The 23,133-nt window shown below is 38.5% G+C and overlaps 1 protein-coding gene across 3 annotated transcripts in view; it reads right to left on the bottom strand.

Moving 5' to 3' along the window:
* Positions 1 to 23,133, bottom strand: part of LOC116310711 (alpha-1,6-mannosylglycoprotein 6-beta-N-acetylglucosaminyltransferase B-like) — a 118,312-nt gene that overhangs the window by 23,505 nt on the left and 71,674 nt on the right. For all 3 annotated transcript variants that reach the window (XM_039613051.1, XM_039613049.1, XM_039613050.1), the window contains one exon: positions 22,526 to 22,695. In XM_039613051.1, the coding sequence (XP_039468985.1) occupies positions 22,526 to 22,695 (170 nt within the window). The remainder of the gene's footprint in view (positions 1 to 22,525; positions 22,696 to 23,133) is intronic.

Below are 23,133 nucleotides of genomic sequence, written 5' to 3'. Positions count from 1 at the left end.
AAATAATGTAGAAAAGTTCATATAAAAAAAGAAATATTTAAATTCTTGTAACTGAAATTCAGTTTCTTTTAGAAGAATAGACCTCACCACTGAAAAGTGATGATAATAACACTATAATAACCACAACGTAACAATATATGGGGACTTCCTTACAAAGCCACCGTGTTCTGGGTTCCGTCATATGTTCAGCAATTGTATTACTCATGCACATCAGCAATACAACCGGGGTGCCTGCCACTTATCAATCCAAAAATATTTATCAATAAAGAGCAAACCTCTTTCCAAAGGGCATCCTAAAACGTCAATGTGATTTTTATTCACATTTCCGATATGTGAATAAAGACCCAATAAGCCTGTCCATCTGTTAATCGGGCACAGAGATAAAAGCTGAACTGGCGCCATTCTGCAGTATTTTGATCTAGGAAATCATCATTTTCAGGTATTCTGCGCCAGAACACCACCTGAATGTAACCATATTCAGCACAGGTGTGCGGATGTTAACTTGAAAGGAATGAAGGCCGGTGGTGCTGGCGCTGCTTACATTGGCCATATTCTGCAAATTAATTTCACACTGTGTGCATACGGTGCCATGCGATGTTATGATTTGATGATCAAAGAATGTGATTAAAGTTTTCAAATTGGTCTTCAATGAACATGGAATCGCTGTAGCAATGTTTAACTCCGATCTATTTAACTGGGATTCGTTGTGATAGGTTTGTTTTTGATATTTTTCCCTCCTGTTTAATTGAGTACCAAAATAGTCAATAGTCATTTTCTTTTCTTTTTTTTCCCACCATTGTTTTTGCTGTTGTTGAACTTGTCCACTTCTGGTTATTACCTCCACCAGGGAGATTACATTTTTGGTATCATTTGCTTGTGCATGCACACTTTATAGGGGGTGTAGAGTGGGGGTCATGTTTACTATCCATTAAGATTTGACTTGCATCCACAAAGATCTTCAGGGTCAATTTAATGATTAATGGTTGAATATTGACAAAAAGCCGTATAACCCATAAACTATAATTCTTAAGTGTGCTGTGTATTGTCAACATATGCAAAGTACTGTATAACGATTTCTATGATCTCTTGATCTGAAGGTCAAAGTGATAATAACTGTATATAGAGCTATTTTCAAACTATGTTTCTTACTTCCATTGTTTGCATTGACACCATAAAGGCATATAGGGAATGAAACATGCAGATTCTAAATATCACACTACTCTTTACCACTGACCTCTTCTTTAAGGTCAAACTTTCATAAACCCTCTTTTAAAATTACTACTTACTTTGGTTTAACAGCTTACATCCATTTATTACATTATATATATCATAATATATGTGAGAAAGTGCACAATGAGGGAGGTGAGAAAGGGTGTACATTACTGTAGTAACACAACTGAAATTCATATGAATAAAATTCAAGCAAAAGGAAAGAGACAGAAAATAAGGTGACGTGGGGTTGGGTGGGTGGGGGGGTGGATTGTAATCCACCAGCTGAGAAAACAGCAGTATGGTAAAATACAATCAGCTCCTTGGCTCCTCATTTCCCAGCAGCCTGTTTCTTTTATTCTTTCCCTCTAATCCTTCTCCTTTGGCAGCTGTTCAACCATAGCATATTGGCCAAGAGAGAAAATGATTTAGCTGTTCTTGAAATGTTTTTTTTTTTAATATATCTTTTGTTAGGAAACACTGAAGGACATTTCCACTGGTGATACCACAATGAATACCTGACCGAACGGTTGGTATATTTTTCTGAAACTCAGATGAATCAGATGTCCGTTACATTTGCCCTTTCAGCACCGCTGTCAACGTCATAAACTGTATGGTGCAAATCAATATCACTCTAGCACATGTGAATGTACTGCTTTTTTATGCACAGCAACAGTGTTTAATACAGAGAATGTGAGGCTTGTGACAAAAATATTCAGGGGTGAAATAGCAATACACGTTGGGCCATTAGTTCAGTAAAATAAAATACCACAGCGCGTTGTTGTATGTGTAGTTATTTTAAACTAAATGCTGTGCTGATTATAGTTTAGTATTGAGCTTTTTCAAACTCAATACTAAACTAAAGTGCATCATTCAGATTCTTATGACTGTGGTGATTCTTCCTCAGGCTGAGATTGAGGAGATTTATTCATGATGTCATCCCTGTGTGAGCACTTTACAACTCCTGCTCTTTTACACGTACACTACTCAAAGGTCAAGCATATGCATTGTCTGGACCTTCACACACATCAGGATGCCCAAAGGGAGTTCAATTATTAAAAACACATTTTTAAAAAAAGAAAGACCAGCAAGTTACTCCAAATGTAATTAAACAACTAGTCTAACTATTCGTACTTCACTTTTCTCTTGCACTGGACTGTAGTGTTAAAGCTGTAAAATTGCATGCACACACATGGGAGCCTCCACACACACACTGACACACAGACGCACACATGGCAGCGATCCCAGACACTATTCCAGTGCCATACAGGGCTTCACTGGAGTCCAATTACCCAGGGTCCTCTTGTCTCCTGGCTGGCATCAAGTCAACAAGCTCTTTGAATGAAGATATATACACACACAAACACACGCGCGCACACACATGCACTGAAATGACTGCGAGAGGATATTTAACTGAGAACATTTCCATAGTAATATCTGTTTGTGACTCTATACAGTTTTTTTTTTAAATTAATAAAATAAAACAAAGGTAACCTAATGAAAAATTGTCTGGCATTGTCATGACTATGTCAAAGCAATTGAAAAAATGGAAATACATCTGCACTGAAGTGATTCTTACGTCAGAGGAGCTCAGAGGGTCTATCATCTCCTGTGAAGCTCTACCTGTGATGAAGCTTTTTTTTCAGACCTCCAAATAAAATGTTTTCATCAAAGCTGAGTGACTCTGACATGTTACTGTTGACAATTATTATGCATTGGTCTATACTTTCTTTTTTCTAAAACTGTGACGTCCAAAGTAATGAAAGAACATTGTAACTGAAAACAATCTCCACCTGAATACGCTCATGAATGTTTACTGTAAATTAAATTGTAGGTACACAAATTTATATTTCTGTACACATATTTTAGCAATTATGCTTGTGTGTGTATTACTAGTTATGTTTTCCTGTGTATGGGGTTATATACTGTAGTTACTTCATTCAATACCAAAAGCCTGTATTGTTTTCCTAAGGAGCATTTTGGCAGGGTGTTATTAGAGCACAAAAAGCACACAATGAGCAATAACACACAGTGAAGAGCTAAAATCTGCCATTTTGCCCATAGGTCTATTACTGCATTCTGTACTGTATGTGTTTGTGTGTCTTTGTAAGGAAATGCAGTCTGCCAATCCTACTCAATGGTTTGTGGTAACTGCAGAAACTGACACAAAGCTTATTGTCTGTCTTTCTGTTCAGTTCTGTGAACAGCATGTGTAAGTGCGTGTCAGTACTGAACACTGAGCGATAGTCAGTTTTCAATCCCAGTGTAGTGTTGCAAAAGAAGGCTGTAAGATGATGCAAAAAGATGACAATAATTAAAAAGTCAGGCAGTCAAATCGTTAATCGTTCTTAATAGAGCTTCAATGAACACAAGGTAGAAAAACAATGAAAATATGACCTTTAAATGATTTTTCATTCAATAATCTACGTTGATTTGTCTTATAGTTCAAATTAAAACAATCTTGGTGTTGTCTTCATGCAGATCCATTTGTTTTTTTTCCTCCCATGATCTTGAATTTCTTGCACAAATTGAAAGCTGCAGTGCACGTTTAAAGAAGATACACGTTTAATTGTTATATCTGATTTGACTGAACATTGCTGCATTTTGCTTTAATTTATACACTAAGTTTTCCACCTCAGCCAAGGATAAAAATGTGTTTCCAATATTTCATTTAATTTGTCTTATTAAAACCACACAAAGGTGTTTGATAAAACTCATTTCATGAGGCAAAGATTCATCTCAGTTTGCAAACACAGATTACTGGCTAGATGGACGTGTGACTGATTGGATGCATGTGCACAGTTTGTAGAAATGCATTTGTCTGTGATTTCAGTGCAATTTAATTTTTGTGTCTGTGCATCTGTGTGTGTCTGTGTATGTGTATTTGTATGAATGACGCAGAAGTTCAAGGGCATCCCAGTCAGTTCTGACAGCTGATGTCATCTACACTGTCCTGGCTGACAAAGGGTTGGAGAGGGTCAGCAGCGAGATGGGAATGTTAGCAGCTCAAACTGCGAAAAACACTACACAGTGTGCATGCGCATGTGTTTTTGTGTGTATCCCATCATAAAAAAAGAAAAGAAAAAAGAAAAACAGACTGATGGTTGTATTGTTTGGCACTTCGTCCAAATGTACCATGGCTAGTCCACAGTGTACTGCTAAATGCAGGCTACCAAAAGTTAGATATTATACATTTTCTTTAGTTTCTTATGTGAAATCTGCTCTGGCAGCTGTAAGAGACCCTTGTGTCAAAGCCGTTTATCATGATTGTGGTGTGATCTGTGCACACAACTCAAATGAAAACTCATACGGTGAACTGTTCAGACATTTATAACTATGACTGACTATAAACAATTTTAGAGGTGGGCCATGAAAAAATAAAGAGGTGGAAAAAAAAATCTAAGTCCTAAGTGTCACGAAAATGTTGCCTCGGTATTGCATAACGAAACATCAAAAAGTTTCATCCTTAAAAGTCTTGGAGTGGAATTTGGTTAAGTTTATCACCGTGACATGATGACAAAATTGTGCAACACCAGCTTGATCCTCTTATGCGTGGACCCTGGAGGCAGCTGCGAGCGGTATAATGCTCCCATTTTAGGAAGACAAGCCAGCTTCACATGTTACCTCAGTGCTATGAGGGTGTCGGTGTAGGTTTGTGTGTCTATACCTTATATCTGTATACTGTACGTTTACCACAGTATGAAATGTAGATGAAATATTGAAAAAAAAGAAAGAAAATGCCAGATAAAGTAAATACTGCGGTAAATCAGCATGTTCTTAATTCTCAGCTCAATCAAATGATAGCTGTGCACCTACACACACACATACACACACGTATAGCATAATCAAACAGTCAAACATCCATGTAATCATCTGTTTCCACATTTGCCTCTGATTACACCCAGGGGGAGCCAATCTGTCTGCATGTGGGCAAAGTTTCTCATGCACACGCACGCACACATACACACACACACACACACACACACACACACACACACACACACACACACACACACACAGATACGTGCATACCATGCAGCACAATCTTTACACACAAGCACTCATCTGCACGCAAACACCATGTGTATACAGCCATGCTAGAAGCAGCTGACAGGCCCCAGTTATCAGCCAAGGCAGGGTGCACTAGATAAGAGAGCCTCAGGGCGTCATAAACACCAATACAGAGAGAGAGAGTGAGTGAGCGAGAGAGACAGAATAATGTAGGGATGGAGGGATAAATCAGAGATGAAAGAAGGAAGAGGAAAAATTCAACACTCCTGTCATAGATAATAAAATTCTCAGATAAAGAGCTACAGCGGGAAGAGAGAGAATTAGAGACGCTTGGGAAGTGTGCAAGAGAGAAAGATGGGGCAGCAAGGTGAAAGAAGAAAGTGACATGTTAGTCACAAGGGGCGGGCAGTCAGGGAAAGAAAGACAAGAAAAAACAAGTGGGAGTGAGGAAGAGGCTGGATGAGCCGGACGGTGAGATTAAAAAGGAAAAAGAAAAAAAAACTGAAAAGGATTTATACACGGGACATCATTCATTTTATTCACATACAGCGATCAGGTACAATATTATGACCACCTGCCTAATATTGTGTTGGTCCCCCTAATATATCCCACTAACTAACAGGTGCCATGATGAAAAGATAACCAGTGTCATTTCCTTCACCTGTCAGTGTTCATAATGTTATGCCTGATCGGTGTGCTCGCTCCGGCTTCTTACATTACTGTGCGTGCAATAAAAGCTCCTGATGACAAGGAAATAAGTCCTGATCAGAACCCCAGCAGGTCTTCTTCTAATGATATTAGAGCTGTTCCACCACAGGAAGACCAGCGTCGACCCAATACACTTGTCTGTACAAGATGGATAATAATGGTGTGATTAAATGCAAAAGTAAACAAAAATGCTCAACAGACTGTACACAAAAGATGGATGTAGCCACCATGATGTCATCAATTGGTTAGTGAACTCCCATTGTGACAACTCAGGTACTGACTAGAGATGGCACGATACCACTTTTTTATGTCCGATACTGATACCGATATCATAAATTTGGATATCTGCCGATACCAATATGAATCCGATATAGTGTGTTTTTTAATCAATAAAACTGTTTTTTTAATATCTTGCTGCTTTTTGTTCATACTCAAGTTAAAAAAAAACAAAACACTAAAGCTATTCTGTTATACCTGTATGCAAAAAAATCAATTATTTTTCAAGAATAATTAAATACATTCAACATCTTTCTTCAACAGAATTGCAGACTGCACAGATCGTACCTTCCCAAAGGAAAAAGTACTATAGCTTACTAGGGTATATTAGACTTAACAGTTACTATATACAGTAATGGACTTCTATACATTTTACATCAGATTAAAACTTTGGGTGTAAGATTCGGATAATTATTTATTAAAAGCTAGACATTTTAAATGAGAATAAGAAAGAAAAGTATGTCTTTGTGCCCCCTTTTCCCTGTTCATGCCCTATCGGCCCCCCTGGCTAAACTTTGCTAGATCCGCCCCTGCACAGTTACCAGCCGTCAGCTACGTAGAAAAGGATCCTGGTGTAGAAAGTAATATTAAATAAATTCTAACAACAGCTTATCAAGCTTAAACGTGCTGCTGTTGTTCAGCCGCTGGTTTCCTCTTTCTGGCGCGAAGTGGACCAAAAACAAGAGAGATGGACTCGCGACAGAAAAGCCGATCAGCTGATCATTGATCAGTTTCATGATTGAAGTAGCAGCAGGAGAGGGAGGGGGAGAGAATGAGAGGCAGTCGCTCCATATATCGGTTGTTAAGCTTAACGTGGGAATGCTTTACAAACATTCAGAGATGAACTTACACACTTGCTTTACTTCTCTCTGGGATAACTTCCTCGGAGATGAAATGCCGGATTGCTAGCACACACAGCCGCTCTATCACGTGACTCACACTGCTCCGACCTACTACGGTTATGAGCCGAGTTACGCCGTGTCGCAAGTTTTGTGAGGTGCTTTTTTGATATTTAATGGATCGGATTACATTTTTTGTTTCCCTCCGATATCCAATCCAGTAATTTACGTCAGTATTGGACCGATACCGATACGTAATATCGGATCGGTCCATCTCTAGTACTGACTGACACTATTTTGGGTTTCTGGAAAAGTGATTTGATGACTTGAAAGTAGCAACTTAGACCGCAAACTCACCAGGAATCATAAACAGCTTATAAACAAGGGATATAAAGGACACGCCCTACAGATGTCTGTATAACCAAACTTTTTTTTTGCAATCAGATAACTATACCAGCTACCTGCTGTCGATTGCAGGCAGTTCAACTTTGAAGATATGAAGCTGTCTCCCTTTCCAGGCAGTCTATGCTTGTAGCACTCAGACCACAGCAGGGCACTATGAATGGAAAGCTTTTTCTGACAGTTGCACACTGAAAAGAAATGACAGAGAGCGTTTGCATACCTGAGTCACATGATAGGCTTTTTCTACTGATTTTACACTGTGTACAGAGCACAAAGAAGATGAAAACCTCTGTAGGTTTATTCCCAAAACTGCCCACCCCCAAACCCCCAACCAAAAAACAAAAGCAAATGCTGCTTCTTCTAACTGTAACCCCCAAAACAAGTCTTTACCATCACACAGCTGTTGTGTGGGGGAAAAAGTATTGTCATTGATACAATAAATCCTAAACTGGTCTTTCTCTCTCTCTCTCATCACACACACACAAACACATCTATTGCATACGCACCCCCTGCTAATAAAGTCTGCTCATGCTTTGTCTCCTAAGACGTCAGGCTGCCTGCTCTTTTCCCTTTGTCAGCAAGTTTTGATCTAATCCCGCTAAATCAAGAAGAATAAGAGTCGGCATTGGTTGTGACGGAGGAAGTCGAGGGAGTTGAAAATGCACACGCACCCACCAATATGAGACCAAATAACACACACACACAACTGTATGAAAACGCATATGGGTGCTGGGCGTGTAAATAGATATTTTGGCAGGTGTACATATCATTATACTCTCACACATGGTGCAGATCAGATAAATCCACTTTGCAACCTGCCACCGGCACTCTGGAAGGAATAAAACAGAAGCAGAGTGCCAGTCAAGTGATGCAGCAGGCAGATGCTACTCGCTCAAGTGTGAAGTGAACACACACATATGGATGAATATGTAGGGGCAAACACTCCCACTTGCAAATCATCCGGAGTCAAGTAGATGTGTGGATTCAAGTGCCATCGCCCGTCCTACCATACCCACACAGCATATAAGTGAACTGATTAGTATTATCCCAGCGACAGGACAGAGCACTAGCTGAGAACTAATTTTTACTGAAGTGTGTTGTAGATCGTCGACCTTCTTAAGCTGCACTCAACTGCCTGAATTGAGTTCCAGCTCACGCCTGAAATTAGACTTTGTAACCCACACTGGAGCTACAGACAAAAGGTTTCAGCTTTCAATGACATTTTTCTTATTCAGTACCTGGTGTTGAGCGTGTTAAAGTGTTAATTAACAGGAAGCAGTAGCACTCAGTTATACTGAAATAACATGAAGGGGTACTCTAAAAATGCCTAAAAATGTTTGTTTACTTTCAAGTAAATTTGGTATTTTACAAGCAGAAATACTCTTCTGTAGTTACAAAGCTTAAAAATGACAACAGAGAGTCTGATTCATTGTGATATCCATTTCTGACTTAAAAAGGTAGTTTTCAGTCTTGCAACAATTCTAGGGCTGTTGTTTATTAGTTAGACCAAAAGAAAGAAAACTTTCCTCTGCTGACTTTTACTTTTCCTGTTGCACAATTACAGTCTGTTTAAAAGACTGGCATCATATAAGCAACAAATACTGAATGTTTAAAACATTTGATCTGCCACTGCTGTCAAGTCAAAGTTTAAAAAATCTAGTAACATCATTTATGATCAGTTGCCTGCACACTTGATTACATTCCAATCAACTTGGCTCTGTTTTGCATGCTAATAAGCGCGTAAACCATAAATATAACATCCCAGCATTAGCATTATGTTAATGTATGAGACACCGGTTCTAAGGCTCTTTACAGTATTTCTCTCAGATTGTTTTCTTCCAGTATGACATGCTTCAAAAATATAACACAATGGGTCTTGAATGCAGGCAGACAGTAGTTGAGCATTTGCTGAAATTTTGCATGTAACATTACCAGCTTATATAGCTTACCTGTATTGGCCCAGTTCATAGCAAGACCAACTACTGGCTCAATTACATGCAGGTGAGACCTTCTCATAGGGTTTTATGGCATCCCATTAATTAAAAAGAACCTCTATGACATAAAAAAGATGATGATAATAGTATGAGGAACAGGGCAAACATCATTCTCTCAATTCTCTGCACTACACTCTACAAAGTTAATCTATAAACTTTGTAGAGGGTTTAATTATAACTTACCAATATCTTCCTGGATTGGAATCAAACCTGGGCCTCTGTAATAGCCTGCAGCATATGGGTTGTCTGCTAAACCCACTGACCTACACAAGCACCCGAGTCAGCATTTAAAAAAAATATTCTTGCATCACTTTGAGAATCAGTGAACAATACAATAGAACTGAATAGATAATTAAGAAAAATTAGCTGTCTCTGCCTGAAACTGTCCACAGTAAGGTAAATGGAAATTTTCTCTCTATTTAATCTAATCTCCTTACATTGTATGGGGTGAAATGCTGGGTGAGAGGAAATGCTTATGAATCAGAGTAAAAGAAAATGCCATTGTTGAAATTTTCCAAAAGAAGAAAAAGATTTTTCAGGACAAAATGACAGTACAATAGCGGTGAAAAGGAGAGCCGCCTAGGTTACAAGTTGATTCCAATCTACCGTTTTCAGGATTTTAACAATAGAATAAAAACATCCTGAAAAAAAAAGAGCTTGAATGCGGCTTCTGTAGCACTGAGATATTATGGACTCGCAATTCTCCATCAGACAACTTGGGCAAAAACACAGTGTCAGTTTGGAGCTGAAAAGAAGCTGTTGAAGTAGCGTTTGTCTGCTGATGCTGTCAGCAAACACAAAAGGAACTGCCAGCCTGTTTTATAACTGACTTTCTGCCCTTGTGTTCAGTTATTACACAGAACGTGCTGCAAAAACTAGAGTAAGAGAAGGAGGCTAAAGTGAGACAAAGTGGGAAATCAATGACTAAAGTAAAGGTGAGAGAATAGACTGCCATCTATTTAGATTTAGTGAAATCAACACCATTCCTCGCACAGCCTAATTTCAAGGCTGGCTGCCTTAAAATGGCCCAATTTTCTTTTGCAGAGGGCACAGAAATATCAGGTGTACTGACATCAGTTTGAGCCAAGCTTTGACAGCCCATTCCTTTTAAAGCCATTAGGAAGAGGAGATACTGACAGCATCGTTGAGCAAAATGTTTTAGGGTCTCATGTCAGCTCTTAACAACTCCAAGGACACCTCATGAAGTAGGGTATGTAGGCACCAAATGTAATTATGCTCAACTTTGCTCACACCTTCTGCTCTCTCTTTTCAACAAAAGCAGAAAAATCACGGCTTTAATATAACTCAGAAGCACTGGGAAGCTTGTTAAAATAAAATGTGAATAATAAGATGTTTCTGACCCCATTTTCGCAGTGCTTGGCACAGACGTGATAAATGTGTGTCTCTGGTTTTAATGCCATTTAACTAACTGGAAGGTTTGAAGATAATATCAAACATCTGAATGGCCTCATGAAGAGTAAAGAGTTGACACTGACCTTGAATTAAAAAAAACCCTATTATGTAATTAATTACTAAAAAATGTAAGCTGTAAGAATGAGAACTAAGTGATTTTTTTCCTTTTTATAATACCCATAACTGATGATGCAACTATTGATATTTTCTTCAAATGGATGACTGTATACCTTCTCAACATAAAAATTGATGACTATGGGCTGGCACTGCAGGTGCTTCATACTCATTTATCAGTAGTGGTCATGCACCATTGCACTAAGAGCCAATTAAAACCCATTATGTGGTTCATAATCTTTCAAGGCAGGGTTCATTATTTCTTTTAAGCCAAGAATGGATTTAGTTTATTTCAGCCACCACCCTACAGCATCTATGACATTGTGCTAGATCTTTCACTACGATACTCCACCTTTTATGCTCTAACTCAGCTGTTTAATAATCATGCCAGCATAAAAAATAGTTTCAGTAATCATTCTGTGGGTTTTGATAAGTTTGACTTTCTTAGACAAAAACAAAAAACATTAGAAAATATGAAGATTTAAAAGCTGTGGCTTCAGTATGTATTGTTTTGCACAGACATGTACCAGTGTTAACTAGCTAGTGCTGACCTGTAACCACTAGTAATACAAATTGGTACTTCACTCTATCTTTAATTCAACAGCAGCACTGCCCAGAGAACAACATAATAACCACAAATCTATAACTAACATAGGACTAATCTTACTATAACAAATGAAGCCTGTCGGCTTTCTTTGTTTGTCAGCTAACTCTTCCTACAGGAGTCAGGCAACCAAAATTGGTGCAACGGTAAGTATCACGCCCCCTATAGCTGATGCTATGATGTAGTCATGTCACCTAGCAACCGCCTACCAACAGGCTAAAATGACCCATTTTTGCCAACCTCTATCGCTTTAAAAAAAGCAGTTTATCCGTTTTAATATGATGACATTAACATCTAATTTAACAAATATTCACTATACTAATATATTCAATTTCTGATGTTTACAGTATAAATATTACATTACATTAAATCATTGGACAGAATAACTTATGAGGTCACATTTAGGGACCGTAACATAGTCATGTAACAGTAGAGTACATATAGTAGCTTAATAAAAAAAAGATAATATGACTACTCAAATAATGCGGTAAAAACAACTCAGAAATCAAATTAAAGACAATAAAGGAAAAATAACAGATTTAAACAAATATATTAATTAATAATGTAATATGTAATAAAAGTATCAAGAAAGTAAAATAAAGAAAGCAGCCTAGCATCAGGGTGGTTCCTAAAAAAATACAAAAAAAAAATAAAGAAAAAAATGTCCATTGCTATGTCCATTTGCACTCATGCTGTGAGTCCAAATTGTGTCATGTACTCTGCTTTGGTATTGGCAGTTATGTGAAAACTTCTGAAACGGCCTGTTGCCTGTTTGTGCTGAATATGAGAAAGGTTAACTTCGGGTAATGTCCTACCCTTATTCTATGAACAATGCCCGACGTTTATATGTGAAAACGACTGAAAATAATAATAATTATTATAATAATGATAAGAAACAAAGAATAGGTGGAACAGTCCTCAAAGCCTACGTCTGGGGCATTACACTGTCGTTCATTTCCTGGAGACTTTCTCGAAACATACCTGCCTAGCCTTAAGCTAAACCTAACCATAAAACATGCATTCACCTTCAAATTTAATCACTTGCTTCAGGGGGACCTGCTCTTTGTCCCTAAAAGGAAGACGTTCAGTTTTACTTGCACATGCACACACCCAGACACACACACAGACACACACACACGCCTGTTCTCACCTACACCTCCTTGCTGTACCCGTCTGCCATGCTTTTCATTTTCCTCCCTTTATTAAGACAGAGCTAACTGTTTTGGCCCTGCAGCCAACAGAGACTGACCTCCTTTAGCCTTTGTTCGTGTCAGACAACTGAGATTTTTTAACACTCCAAGATGGAAACTGCCATTATACCTCACACTGCAAATGGTATTACTCTACCTTTTTCTTGCTCTTTTCTTGTTGCCTATACATGTCTGACAAAACCCATTTTGATTCAACCTTTTTTTTTTCCCAGTATGTATTATTTTTGACAGGGATTTAAATTGACATTTTGATTTTTAAAGTTATTACTGTTAATATAATATTACAGCTTTATTCATGTTTTAAAACTACTTAGAGCCGTCAACCCTGGGTTAAGAAGGGAGGTGATGATTAGCAAGCAGCAGTATGGCTTCATGCCCAGAAAGATCACTACAGATGAGATGTTTGTAGAAAAGGTCAGAAGGGGCTTCACTGTGTCATTGTAGATCTAGAGAAAGCCTATGATAGGGTGCCAAAAGAGGAACTGTGGTACTGTGCTAATGTTTTCATTGGGAGCGAACAAAATGGACAAGATTAGAAATGAGTACATCAGAGAGACGGCTCACGTTAGAGTTAGAAAAATAAGGCTGCGATGGTTTGGACATGAGCAGAGAAGGGACAGTGGATAGACCTGAACAAAGGATGTTGACTATGCAGCTACCAGGCAGGAGAAAAAGAGGAAGACCTGAGAAAATATTCATGGATATAGTGAAGGAGGACATGCAGAGGGTTGGTGTGACAGAGGAGGATGCCAGGGACAGGGTGAGATGGAGGCAGGTGACCTGTTGCGGGTCCCCGAAAGGGAGCACCAAGAAGAAACAGAAGGAGAAAACGAAAAAGAACATTGTTTCCATTTTAAAGGTCTAGAAATAAAAATGAAACATTTACAAGGATAACTATACCAGCACACACATAATCACAGAAGTAAATAGGATTTTGCTAAAGCAGCAAAAAAAAGAAGAGCCAGCAGTTTGTCCTGTTTGTATTTGCAACACGGCTAATGAAAGAAGTCACCCATGGGCAACGACTATTCTTTCTCTCAGCTCTCCAGATTTGAAACAAAGGTTTTGGGAACCCTTTACCAAAGTGTGCGTTCCACTGCAGTGTGCGTTTAATCTGTAAGGGGTTAGAAGGTAAGAGTAGGGGTGATGAAATGCTCTACAAATCTGGGAAGCTGCTAACAAGCTCATTGATTTGAACCTTGAGGAGAACAGCTGTAGGGGGTAAGAGAAAGAAACAGAGACACACTGAAAGTGGGGGCTAGACTAATAGACACAGAAAGTGAAAAAGGTTAGGAGACACAAAACAAGAGATGGGGGGAGCACATGGGATGCAGGAAGGAGGGAGGAAAGTGTTGGTGTCTTTCTGCAAACTCAGACACTTAAAGTGTTTAAAATGGTGCAGCGTGAGCATACGACTCATTTGTATGCTCCAGTTTATAACAAAGAGACAAGCTGACACTCTGTCTCACATACCCCAAGCACAAATATACACTAACATCCCACAAATGATTAATGTTAATGTACTAGTTTCCCTTAAAGAAGGAGCTAACTCAGAAGTCTTTTTAGGCATTTCACACACATCAGCAGGTTCTTTGGATTCAAAAGATCACACACACCATCCCTTCATACCTAAAAGTTTGGAAATTTTTAATAGGAAATGTGTCTTACCCTCATTTAAACCCAATTGTATAATAATATTTTGAGTCAGCTGCTTTAAAAGTTTGCTGCCTATATAGTTGCTGGCTTGCACAACAAAGTCAGAAAAAAGAAAGAAAGAAAAAAGAACTCAACTTCAGAAAAAATGAGAATCAGCGATCTAAGGAAAGCAATAACGGAACGTGATAACCCAATTGTGAGACATGCAAGAAAAGCAAGGGTGGAGTTTGAAATATATGTGCATGTATGTGCTCTTATCTGCTTGGCACAAGAAAACAGCTCATAGCCAGCCTATGGAATAAAAGGAGTTGAACTGAGGTCACTGACTCCACTCACTCTATAGGCTTCACTTTAATGATGGCGTAAGGTGAAGGAGTTGTTTGACTGAGGGTGACGAGGAGGTGGAAGACTTGGAGAGGGTGGTGGGGTGGTGTTCATGTGTGTGTGTTCGGGGGAGGAAAACGGGAGGAAAGGGAAAGAGAAATAGGGACGAAAAATTTACAAGGCACAAAAATACACCAAAATAATTGTATTTTTTCATTGCCTTCTCATAAATAAACAGAAACAGCTAAGAACAAACAAAACTTATTACACATTTAGATCAAAACATTTATGCCTCATGCTTCAATACTAATGGAGGTCTGGGTCAGTCCATGACTGGTTTTCCTGGTATTTCATTGATAGTGTGTTAAGTTAGTTTGTCACACAGAAAAATTACACCGTTGTCAATCAGATGCTTTTCAGATGATACTGGAATCGACCACAATTTGAACCAAAAATGTCTAATATGGATGTGTCACTTCCTAGGACAGCCTTTTATTACAGTTTCCCTTTCTTAACTTTGACTTCTTTACAGTCCCTTTTCGACTGATATCACTTTTGATATCAATGGTAAACAGACGGGTTCTTATACAATGCTTTTCTACTCTGAGCACTGTTTTGCTATGTTCTTTCTACATAAGTGCATTTTATGTAACTTTCGCACACATTGATACTCTAATGGGTGGATGTTCGTATCTTGCAAAGAATATTTGGCGTGCAGACTTGAGCAGACAGGGATCAAACAACTAACCTTCCAAATAGCAGGTGACCTTTTTTGCTACCTGAGTTACAGCCACCCCAGCCATCTGAAGGGTCAGATGCACCTGAGCGATCACCTCAGCTCATCTGTCAGCACCTGGCGGGTCCTGTGTTAGGTGTTTTTGGTTGACTTTCTGATACCAGTCACCAGCTGCAGATTGTTTTTGCTACTTTTTGTTTTGTTCTCCATTCCTCCAGTTTCCTTAACGTTTTTATGAACACACTGCACACCACGCCAAGATATACCACCTTTTCAGCGAAGCTAGTTCTTTTGAAGTAACCTTGTTGGTGCAAAAAATTCTGTTTTATTCCTGTCAAACTGTGTTATCTTTGGCATCTCTCATACATTTAACTACACAAATGGGAACAAACAATCTGTTCCCATTTGTGTAATAGTAACAAAGTAACACCAATTCGTCACTTGAGTTAGGTAACTTAATTATGCTTGAACTGAATGATTCATAGATAAGGATAAACTGGTTTAACCAAAAACTAATATATACTGGACTGGAAATGTTTAAAAAAAGAAAGAAAGAAAGAAAGAAAGAAAGAAAGAAAGAAAAAGCAGCTAATTCAAAGAAAAACCTGGATAGACCTTTGGAATTCCTGGATAGCTCTTGATCAAGATCACTTAAAAAATTAAAAGAAAGTCTTGTTCCTTAAAAGCAAAATATAAATAAATGGGGAGTGCACAGTACTGAAACTTTGAGAAAATAAATGCTCAGCGGAGGGGTAAAACACATTACTATTGACTTTCAAAAACCCATAGCTCTTACTACAAAAAAACCTGACACTTTCAGCCACACAATCATATATATGAGAGCAAATGGACAAAGTGAAAGTGGAAAGAAAAGTGGAAAAAATAATTATAACAAGATAAAGCCTCTACAAAAAATGAGTGAAACACAGAAGGCAGACAGAATATGCTGAGAAAAACAAGTGTGCAGCAGAAAGAATCTGAAGACCAATTCAGTTTTATAAGGCATTACGTAACATCAGCGGATAGGTCTTTTTGCATTAATCTCTCGGGTTATGTAAGCTATCTCTGGACCAGAGCAGATTTATAGCAATGAGCTTATGATGCAAACTAGCATTAGTTCTTTTGCAGCATGCTGCCACTGTGGTAGTGTAGTGAGTCTCTCTTCATGTAAAATGTGGCCTCTCTCACACAAGACAGATGTATTTATACCCCAGACAACATTCAGACTGAAGAATTTAAAAAAAATTAAATAGACCAAAAAAACCCCCAAGGTGTTCCAACAGCGCAGGGGGTGTGGCACCACAGTCTTCACATATCATCACATGGCACGATATCATTGTATGAGATAAAACAAAGGCCTGGTCAAACTGTTTGAACAGGGCTCACAGGAAATGAGGGCAAAGAAATAACAATGTGATTTGTTGACTTTTGTAGTTTGACTGTCAAAGAGGAAGGCATAGTGAAAATATAAAAATACCACAGTGTAAGTAAAACTTACTTAAATAGAGAAAGAAATATGGCTGGCAATGGGGAAGAGAGAGATAAAAATTGAAAGTGCTTTTATAGTAAGGATGAAAACTAAAGTGCAAAAGATTTGTGAACAGATGGGCCTTAAAAGAACCGGTTAACTGTTAGAGAGGTGTAAAACTGACAGTTGTCATGTCTCCTGGCTTGAAACATCAGCTTTTGTGAAGCTTCAAAAGACAAACTGACTGGAAAATGTGATTATGTAACAGCAGCATTACAAGGATCAAGGATCAAGTATTCTGTTGTCATTCACCGTGAAGAAAACATTACAGAACGAGATGCAGTTACACAGATCTCTGTGTTAATAATGATTAAAATAAGCAACGATAGTAGAAATGCGTCGAGGCAATAGCCCTAATAACAGTAATTGTTGAAAATGCTGCTAAATAATAGCAGCTAGTTGTAGGACTCCAGGTGCAGGTAAAAAATGAGAACGTGGTATCTCTAACATGGCACTAAATCAACAGTATAATATACAGAACACACAGTTCTGTGTTGATAATGCTAATTCAGTGCTACTGTCTCTTTTCAGCTCGATGCCTGAATCTGAAACTTCACATTAATTGAGAAATTACCTGCAGTAGGGATGCTGCTGTGTAGCTTGACACTTTAATTTTGAGGAATCCATGGAGAGGGCGTGCATGAGAGGGAGAAAGCGAATCATTGCGACATGACTGAAGATATTTTTAACAATTTCCTCCTTTTTTCTGGCTTTTTCATTTTTACTGATGCCTAAGAGTTGACAGTACTGAGGCAGAGAAACTAGGAAGCAAGGGGAGAGAAGGATTTTGGCTTGTAATAAAGATCTTTGACTGCTATCAAACCAGATGTTGCAGTTTTAGTATGTGCTATGATTCTTAAATAACTATGACAGAGTTTGAGGGAGGTGGGACAAGTCTTTTTAAAATAAGCAATTATTACATGTAAGACAAACTCAAAGTGGAAAGAATAAAGCAAAGTAAAAAAAGCAGGTTATAATGATCAAATAGTATTACAATACTATGTATTATAGATCTCTTATTTAAAATAATAGCTTAAAAAAAATCCTCAATAAAAATTAAAATTGCCTTTTCCCATTACCCAAGTAAGTTAGATCAAATATAATTGTAGTTAGATCAGTTAGATTTTGTACTCTTTAGCAGTAAAATGCAAAGGGGAAGAAATTTCTTATGGCACATTTTCAAACCGACTTTAATAAAATAAAGTAGATTTAATATGTTCACAGTTTTTAGCAACAGGCACATTTTTCGATTTCCACATGTCATCTCTGTGAACCGTCCCACAATGCCACGTTTTTAGTTTTTGTGTTACGCTCACCACATGCTCTGTGAACATAAGCCACCAGGATGATGCACCAGAAAATGAACAATTTTCCAGGCTACTTCACTGTACTTACTTCTTCGCTGTGTATCGTGTGTCCTGTGGGCATTGAACTGTAAGAGGCCATTACGCTTTTAGCCTGTGCCACTTTCTTTCATCTTCCAGTATTATTAAAGCTTCTTTATGTCACATAACAGTAGTGGCAGGATAAGGCACAAAAGGTGCTGACCATCTAGCTTTTCAACGACTGCGAGCAGCTCTCGGTGTTCCAGACCCTCCAGTTGGTAATGAGCAGGAGAGCCATGTCTGCTCTCCCTCTAACACTAATACATCTCAGGTACCTTGCCAATCTAACTGGCATCAAATTCAGCTTCATTTCCATCAAGCTCCTCAGTATTCCACAATGTGAGGGGTGCATACTCAGCAGAAATGGTGAAACGCAAAGACCTGTACTGAATTAACTGAGGTGTGTGTGCTGCAGTGTGTGGTCAGGTAACATGTGGCAAATGTGTGAAATTTCTGCTTTGTGCATAAATGACGGATGTTGTTGATTCCAAACAAAAGAATGGCATTTATTAGTGAGCCTTCAAAAAATATCTGCATATTTGAATACCAAATATAAACTAAAGATGCCACTTCAGCACTTTCCTGAACTCTCTTTTTGTCCTTTCCAACAAACATTTTTTCATCGGTCTGATCTGCATGCTGACAGCCTTTAGGAAGAAATATGATTTTGATTTGTCACGGACATTTTTTAAAAATAAATAATACCTTAAACTTTAATCTATTGTGGGTTTTATTAAAAGAAGTCATTTTAGTCTATAGCTCCAATGCGTTAGTAAGTCTCTACATGCTCTTTTCACTCATCTCTAGTAAATAATATCCACCCATGTGACTGCAGTGCAGACTGAAAACTACAAAAAGGGGAGTGATACACTAAGAAAACACTACACCTAATCATTCCCACAGCAGCCAATTACAGCTACCCTGCTTCCTCCTAAGCCAATCACAACTTTCAGATGTTGTCATGAGAGCAATATTGTACCCACTATGCACTCTCCTACACACACACACACACACCTCAACGCAGAGATGAGAAACGGTGGAGAAGGATAGACCCTGGACACTTTTTTGCTCAGCTTTATTTTAACACTGGCCAATGTTGCCCAAAGGAAAGCGAGAGGTTTCCAAATCTGTGTTTGGTCTCAGATCTAACCAACCCCCCCCCAACAAAAAATACTAATAAAAATACAGTAATACTACGAAATCCCTCTTCTCAGTTTTTTTTTTTTTTTTTCCCTTTCCCTCTTTCTTTCTCCCCTTTCTTTCCACCAGTCAAGTCTGTCCCGTATTCAGCAAGTGAAAATAAAATAAACAATAAAAGGTGAATCAAATGGACCATTACGGCAAGGCTGGGATGGTCCATTTGGTAAAGTAAATCCGTTGGGCATCTTTCTTCGCCTTTAGACAATAATTCTGATGGCAAAAGAACCAAACGGGACAAGTTAAAAAAAACAAAAAAAAAAAACAAAAGAAGATGATAACAGTGGGTGGATTATATTCTTAAACTTAGTTACAGCACTTTCAGAAAGACATCTACTGTGATGAAGTCTACTCCCCACTGTTGTGTAATAATGTCAATAAAAACAAGACAGTGCTTCAGGAGGAAGAGAGGATGCTCTGCCTATTCCTAAATGAAAATCAAATATAATAAAAAAAAAAAAAAAAAAGTAATACTACGAAATAAAACAACAGCAATGCATTGTGCATGAATGTGTCTGCTGATTTGCATCTGAGGCTTATTCTGTGTGAACCACTGATAATTACATTGCGAGGTAATCAAACCAAAAAGCTCCCTGTTTTCCAGCCTGTTTACTAACACACTGTGATAATTGCATTCGCAGGGCATGGTGTGAATGTACACAAAGCCACTATCTGAGAATGCAGCCCTAACATAGAAATGCAGCAGTGTTGAGGGAATTCTTTAATTAATTCATTTGTTGACAAAAAAAAAAAGCTCTTACACCCCCCCCCCGTGTATTTCACAGCGCCTAAAAACAGAAAATCAATACTTATGCTTTTTAAATAACAAATCACTGTGTACTTGTGTGCAGCTTTGCCGCGTGGCAGGATATATTGAAGCTAAATATACAATATAATTGCACGTCATAGCAGCACAAAACTGTGCCTCACAATGCATCCTCTTCTGAGAATTGAACTTGTCATTACTGGGGTCACTGAATGGACCCAGTAAACAGTGTTACATTATCCTTTATTACATGTTATTATAACGATCACTGTGAAAAGCATTAAAAGCCTTACTTTAACATTAACAGGTTTGAGGGTAACGTGAGAGAGGCAGCGAGAGAGAACGAGCAATCCATCAGTTACAAGTGAGACTGAGAAACTGGGAAAAGTGAATACACAAATTGTTCATACTGGTGTGGTAATATATCCTGTGCAGTCACCTAAAACATCACGACCCACAATGTCAGGCAGATAAATCTGAAAATGTGGGTCTCCAGTGAAACTCCAGTGACGTGCATGCAGCAAAAACGATTGTGCCATCAATCTCAAAAGTCACTTTTTTATATATAAAATTCTTCTAAATTGTCCCACACTCTCTTGGCCCCTGCAGCTGCGTGATATGTCTACAGAATGTCTGCCAAAGGCTGGGCATCAATACAATGCTTCTCCTATGATTTGTGAGAGATGTCCGGAGCAGAGCACAGTATGAAATGCAGAGAACAGCCGGGCCTCTGTAGGCACCATTATATTGATCTATATTCTGTACCTGTGTCACTGCGCTGATCGACGACGACAGAAAGACAAAGACTAGCGTCTCAATCGAGGCCGAACAAAGACGTCACCTAGTATGAGTCAGCTGTCTTCTCACAATATGCCTGTTCATAATTCTTCTGTCAAACATTAGCCATTCATTGACATTGAAGATGACAACCCCTATGATTTATTCAGTCTTGACCATGAACCTGATTACATAGGCTAGACAAAGCTTGAGGGATCTTTTCATTCACGACAAATTTACATCCATGCATATGTCTGTGTGTGCTGGCTCTAGTTCAGCTTTATCAGTAAGCAGAAACGAGTAATCATCCTGACACGGGATGGAAAAAAAAAATCACCAATGTAGTCGCACTGACATCAAGCTGCAGATTGAGCCTACATGAGATCAATACAGCAACAGATCAATTCAGCGACAGGACCTTAGAAACCTCGATGCTAATGCTGGTGTTAAGTGGAAATGAGCAGACTTTAAATACAAAATTAGAAAAACACAATGCATCAGTTGATTGGCTAAATTGGCTGTTAGTGTGAATGTGAGTGTAAATGGTTTTCTGTCTCTCTGTGTTAGCCCTGTCCAGAGTTTACTCTACTTTTCATCCTATTAACAGCCAGAAAACAGATGAAATATATGCCTTTTCCCCCCAATCTGTACACAAGAAACATTAGTGTCATGTTCAGTGTTTGAAGTTGCAGTTTCTTGTTTTTTAGTTTAGAGTATTCTTGTTGATCTTTGTTTTTTTTTTAAGGATTTATGTTTGAAGTCTTACAGTTTCTTGAGTGGTTTTGGTCATTGTTCTCTGTGTCGTCCCGGTCTGTTTCCCCAGTCATGTCTCTGCGTCTGTCTGGTCCCTCTGTGGTCTGTCATGTCTCTGTTTATTCTCCCTTTGTCTTTGTCAAGTCTGTATGTCTCAGTCTGCGTTAGTTTCCTGTTTTAGTTTGACAGTCTCTTGTCGTGTGTGTTATATTCGGTTTTGCTTCCCCTGTCGTTAGTCAGATTTAGCTCACCTGTGCCTTGTTTTCCCCAGCTGTGTTCCATCGCTCTAATTGCCTTATGTGTATATTTAAGTCCTCAGTTTCCCTCTGTTCTACGTCATTTCGTCATCATATTCCTTCATGCTGTGTGCGCTCCAGTCTGTCAGTGTTTCAGTCAGTCCTCTCCAGTTAACGCTGCCTTATGTTTTGTTAAGTTTGCTGTTGCAAGCTAATAAAGCTTTGTTTTAACTTTGTTTGTTGGCAGTGTCCTGCACTTGGGTCCACTCTCTGTCTGACACAGCATCCCTTAACAATTAGCTCAATGAAATTAAGATATTGAGACAACCACTGCTAACCAATCGCTCCAACGCTGGTTTGTTAGATCTCGCACACAAAGAACTCACCCCTGAAGCTCCTTGACAGACATGGAGATCTTGAGGTTGTGTCCCAGAACATGAAGTGCAGTGAGGATATCAGCCCATTGGACCATCTCTCCAAGAGGCCCTCCCTTCAACACCTTTGGGCTGAAAACATCTCCAGACTCCTCAGTTAGGAAGCCGACATGAACGAGGACCTGAAAGAGAACACATCGTTATAGAAGAGTTAAAATAAAGGTCTGTAGATGGGGTACATAAAAAAAACTTGAAAGGACATTGTTTAATAATAAATAATCTTTAAACAAAGGTTTTTATGAAAATCATGTTTTTTGTGGTTTCTTATAATGTTCTGCTGTATTTAAATTAAAGCACGAGATGGTTTAAGGCAAATCACTAAAACAAGAATTCTGTAAATGTACCTAAAATAATAATGATAATAGTAATAATATATCACCAGAATTTAAATTGTTAATAACGAGTTAAAACCAACAACAGATATGAATAGAGAGTCTCAAATCATGCTTAGACTACATTAATAACTCAACGCCAATAACATTATAAAATACAAAAATAAGCCCAACTGTCACGGTTCTGGGTCCGTTGGACCCAGTATTTTGAGTTTATTATGTTTTGGT

The sequence above is a fragment of the Oreochromis aureus genome, linkage group 6 (assembly GCF_013358895.1).
Source record: "Oreochromis aureus strain Israel breed Guangdong linkage group 6, ZZ_aureus, whole genome shotgun sequence".
NCBI lineage: Eukaryota > Metazoa > Chordata > Actinopteri > Cichliformes > Cichlidae > Oreochromis > Oreochromis aureus.
This window is presented reverse-complemented; position numbering and strand designations above follow the sequence as displayed.